The sequence below is a fragment of the Parasteatoda tepidariorum genome, chromosome 6 (genome assembly GCF_043381705.1).
Source record: "Parasteatoda tepidariorum isolate YZ-2023 chromosome 6, CAS_Ptep_4.0, whole genome shotgun sequence".
Lineage (NCBI taxonomy): Eukaryota > Metazoa > Arthropoda > Arachnida > Araneae > Theridiidae > Parasteatoda > Parasteatoda tepidariorum.
The window spans coordinates 36413085-36418680 of NC_092209.1; the positions used below are offsets into that span (position 1 = coordinate 36413085).

Sequence of the window (5596 nt, forward strand, 5' to 3'; positions counted from 1 at the left end):
GGGCCACCTTGGCAACATGCATATTGTCTTTGTCACCACTTGCACGACTTAAAACTATTAATCTGATAGATTAATTCGATTTAAATTAATGTGGTTGAAGAAAAAGAAATGAACTTTCAGAAAACGTATCGTAACTCAAAGTTTTAAGAATTTAAACACACATAAATTACAATATTTTCTCACCCAGAAATAAGAACGACAACTGCAAAAATTTGAATCACTTCATAAAATGGAAGCCATTCATGGAAATATCTTTCAATTTAGCCTCGTGCACCTCTGATACAAGATTTACAATGCAGCAGGGACATCTTATGATTCAAACTAAATTTAATTTTACTTCGGGGGATGAGCTACTTTAGGAGCACTAGCCACCTTACTTAACACGTTCACGCCAGCGTGACCCACCAGTGGCCCACGCTAGATTGTCTCATCGGGCGGCGCACCGGAGTAAAAACTGGTAACAAATAAATTTCATTTTTTAGTTTTTTTCCGGGAATAATAAAAATCCATAACTACCAATTGTTTTGAACGGATACAATTTTTACATTGAATTGCTTCTTCGCCGGGACAAATTTCCTTACAGTGAATTGTTATTGTTGAGAATAGATTAACTCCTCCCGAATATTATCTAATATTGAAATAGTTCTTCTACCAGTATTTTGATCTTTTGCGTCCCGCTTTCGGGCCTAAACACCCGGCGTGAAAGTGTTAATCAAAGCATACTAAATTATTTCTAAAAAAATAATACTTTTTAGTGTATTCCTTGGGCCTGTCTTGCCGAGCAAAGTTTTTTGAGGTGAAGCTTAATATTAGAAATAGCCACTCTCAGTTCAGTTTCTATATTTAGCCGTGAAGTATATTTTGTCTTCAAAGAAGCCACAGCAGAAAATCCAGTTTCTCAAAGTTAGGATGTTGAAAATGGTAATAGAATGCGAAATGTCCTTGTTTTTAGTGCAGAAAAATCATCCTCCTGCCCGAAATCCAAATAGTGATTTATTAAATTGTATTTTGATTTCGCCTCTTGTCGTGAAGTCTATGAATTTTTCTTCCTCATCAATTGAGAGTCTTTCGGGAGTCTTATGAAATGGGTTCCTAACCCACTCGTAACTTGCTATCAGTTTGTCGTCAGCAGGAAAATACTTTTTAAAATTCCTTGCCAGCATGGCTAAATGATTTTCAATGGTTGCAAAAACAACTTTTACATGTTCTTCTTCAGCCTTAAAAGTTTTAGTACAATTATCCACATTTTCAAACATTGTTAAGTTTTTTTGCTTTAAATTTCTGCCCCACAATTCCAATTTTTTACAAAAAGCATTTACTTTATCACTCGTATCCAACATATGTGTATTTACTCCTTGGAGTTGAAGATTCAATTCATTTAATTTCTCGAATATGACGACCAAGTAGCTCAATTTCATCACAAATAAAAAATAGTGAAAATTCTCGGTTTCCGGTCTGTTATCTTCTTCTAGGAAAATGGCGATTTCTTCTCTTAATTCATAAACACACTGCAAAAATTTCTCACACAATAAACATCTTGCCTCGCATTTAAATAGTAACTCTGAATGTACTGAACCCATGTCATTACAAAGAGCGGAAAAAATTCTCGATCTTAGGGTTCTCATTTTTATATAATTTGCAACGGTTACAACAGTATTTAACACAATATTTAAACCAGGACGCATTTCTTTCAAAACCAAGCTTCTTTATGGATCGTGCAATGTGTCCAGATGCATTGAGGCGATTTTTGTTTTACAAGTATACTTTCGAACCTTCCGGATATTGAACGAGCACCATCGGTGCATATTCCGATGCAATTTTTGTTATGTATTTTGCTATGTTTGCCTCATTCATAACATCATTTAAAATAACAAATAATGCTAGCGCTATTGTTTTGAGTTCTATTGATTTGCAGAAAAGTAGTTCTACTACTGACATATTATCACAAAATCAAACATAGGTCTTTAAATGAGCATCTTTATGATATCTGTTGCTTCATCAAACTGTATTGAAAACATTTAGTCACTCAACATCGAGAAAAGCTGACACTACATTTTCAGCTGTATCACCAATTCGAGGAGCAACAGTATCGTTTGAAAGAGGACGGTAATTCTTTTGAAAAATTAACTCCAAACATAGTTTCTGCAATCTCAATTGCTGCTGGCTTTTACTTTACTTTTGTTTTGGCAGTTAGTTAAAAATATTTTAAAGACAGAATTCAAAATACTCAATATACATTATTGTTGTATACATTTTACTGTAAGTGGGGGGCGCGATGAAAATTATGATTGAAATCTGGGCCGCGAATATTAAAAGGTTGAGAAACGCTGCCGTACAATATTAAATCGCCCTGAGATCATTAATGCACCTTTAAACATTGTCACAGTAAACAACAGTGAACTTCATAGTGCATTAACACAAGCAAACGCATTTGCAGCCTTCTTCTCTAAACTGCTTACCAAAAACTGGCTTCCTCTGGACTTCAGCTGAGCAGATCAGGAATTCAATCAACTCTTCCCTTTACAGGAAATCCAAGATGCTCTCTCATCTTCCAAATGCAAATCACCAGGGCCAGATAAAATTCCCCTAAAAGTATTGCCCTCTCTTTCGGAAGCAGCCCTGCAAAAACTTCTGGATGAATTAAACTATCTGGGCTTCTGGACAAATCCCAGACTCGTGGAAATGGGCCCACGTCATTCCAGTCTACAAAAAAGGAAAACCTACTAATCAGGTGTCTTCTTATAGACCTATATCGCTGACATCCACTCTAAGCAAAACTCTCGAATGTATGCTCCTAAAACGCCTCACTGACTTTTCACTCAAAACAGGAATATTTCACCCTTTCCATTGCGAATTCCTTCCATTTAAAGGGGTTGATTCAGTTCTCACCATCCTCCAGCATGAAGTCCTTCGGGCTCGACATGAAAAGAAGTTCGTAATCTGCTGCTCACTTGACATCTACGCAGCTCACGACAATGTCAACCAGGAAGCCTTAATCCTCAAACTCCTAAAATCCGGCATCACAGGCTGAGCTGCCCTCTGCATCCATAATTTTATCAAACACAGAACGATTACCGCTCAATGGCGAAAATTGCTACCAGTCAGTTTCCCGATGAACAGAGGAGTTCCACAGGGGTCAGTTCTTTCCCCTTTCCTCTTCATGATATACTTGTCTGACCTGCATCTTAGTCTCTCTGGCGACATATTGGGCCTTATCTTCGGGGACGATATCTATCTTATTGCAGTCTCAGAATCTAGTTACGAAGTGAAACACAAGATGCAATTCTCTCTCCACCAAATTCATAAATGGTGTAATGATTAGAACTTTGAAATTGTTCCAGAAAAAATGCCACCATCAGCTTGTCTGGAAGACGGATAACAGATAATTTTAGCTTCAATCTCTTCAGCAAACACATTCCTTGGGTTCAGAACCTTCGAATACTCGGCCTACATTTCTCTAGCAACATAACCTTTCACCATCATTTCAAAATGTTAAAACAAAAAATAATTAGGAAACTCTCTGTCTTCCATTGCATCTCTAGCACACGTTGTCGTGCACAATCAGATCACCTGCTCAGAATACTCAACTCTTGCAGCAGGAGTGTCCTTGACTTTGAAAGTCACATCTTTTCCTTCTCCAACCAAACCGGTCTCCGAACCTTAGACATTTTATACAATGCCGCACTTCGAGTGGCAACTGGTCTGCCTCGATGGACACCTATGCCACTCCTACCTAAAGAAGCGGGAGTGAGTTCCACAGCTTCACGACATAAGTAGCTAACGGCAAAATTCTACTTCCGACACATCTCCCTCCTATCATCTTCGCCCGTTTACCATCACCTACATCTCCCTCCATCATGCTTTCCACAAAGCAAAACAACACCACTTATACCTTCTATGCATAGATGGATGACCACCAAGAATATTTTGCAAGATAATGCGATTAAATATCACCTTCAAACACAAACCTCTGCAAAAGTTTCAATTTATCTTCACAACTTACCATTCCAAACCAAAAATCTACTGCCGCTACAGGTTCGAGCACTGTTTGAAGAGTTTCGCCACCAGAACCTCTTAAACTGTATTATTCTGGAAACAGATGGATCCAAATAATCAGACAAAATTGGCCTGGGAATTTATTCCTTCAAAGCGTATACGATCTCAGGTCGTCTACCTTCTCATACATCTATCTTTACAGCCGAAGTATTGGCCATACTCTTAGCCCTCAAACATTGCGCTACAAACAACGACCACTACATCTGCCTAACGGTCAGCCGTTCGATCCTTCTGTCTCTCAAAAAAGGCACCCGGAAATCTCCCTTCTTCTTCTTGGCCAAATTGCCAAAACAAGTAAGACAGTTCTCTCTCATTTATTTGGGTTCCCGCTCATACAAGAATAAAAGAAAACGAAGACGCAGACCAGTTTGCAAAACAAGCACTTCAAGAGTCATCTTTCAACACCTCAAGATCTCAGCTAAGCCTTTCTTAATGAACTGCTCAATAAAGAATTCTGTGTATGGAAGGGTTGCAAATACTTCCATTCCTTCTCCCACCTTGAAGGATCTCAAGATCACCCTTCACTAATCAGCTCCCGAAATCTCGATGCACTAATTGCCAGGCTCAGAACTAAATCTCGTCCAAAAAATGTTATTTTACACAAGTGTAAACTGACACAAAACCCAAACTGCCTGCACTGCTGAGGTATCCACACAAACGATCACAATCTTCTGGAATGTCCCTCATTCCAGGACTCTCGGAAAGAACTTTTCCAGTCCTAATCGCTTCTGAATACAGCATATACCGATATCGTGAACTTGAGCTCAAACCTCGCAGCCTTCGAACGAGCTAGGAAGAGAAAAATGACGTCATTTTGACGTCACGTTTCTACTCCTAGGGAAAACCTGAAACCTCGCGCTTTCGAACGGATTTTGCTTACGGACTGCGATCTTCATTTTTCCTCCCATCTATCGGAAAACTTTCACCTAACAATTTGCTGGTGAAAGCGATACGAACGTTCGAATAGGATGCGTTTAACGCTGGGATTAAATTAGATTTCCGATTTCAAAGATAATTTTTACCCAGATATTTTATGATTTTTTATAATCATTTACCTAGATATTTTATGAATATATTTCAGACATAATTTTTTCTCTCACAAATTTATTATTTCATATAATAAATGGATTAAATAATTAGTTTCGGTTTCTAGCAGAACTTATAATAAAATCAATAATACTCTTGCACAACTTTAAATAAAACATGAAAAAAAAAAAATTTGCTCCAAATTTTTGTGTATTCTTAGCCATAATACGTTTAGTATAATTAGTTTCCTACGGAACTTATAAAATCTATAATAACGACTTTAAATAAAACGTGAACATTTTTTCTGTTCCAAATTTTTGTGTATTCTCAGCCATAATATGCTCAGTATAATTATTGCCGTGTTTTTATTAACTTGTATTTTAATTACCTCGTAATATTTTCAAAATATTTGCAGAAAAAAATGGAATTTTCTTCTTTACAAAATTGGTGAGTTATAACTGAGATTAGTGCATAATAAATAAAAAAGATTACTATAACTAAATCGTATATAATA

General features: G+C 37.2%; 1 protein-coding gene across 1 annotated transcript; it reads right to left on the bottom strand.

Annotated features, from left to right (window-relative positions):
* Positions 1 to 962: 962 nt before the first annotated feature.
* LOC139425806 (zinc finger BED domain-containing protein 5-like) lies at positions 963 to 4797 on the bottom strand. The gene is made up of 2 exons (XM_071181764.1): positions 4657 to 4797; positions 963 to 1508 (listed from the first exon to the last, which is right to left on the bottom strand). The coding sequence occupies exons 1-2, from the start codon at positions 4795 to 4797 to the stop codon at positions 963 to 965; spliced, it is 687 nt and encodes a 228-aa protein (XP_071037865.1).
* Between the last annotated feature and the right edge of the window lie 799 nt (positions 4798 to 5596).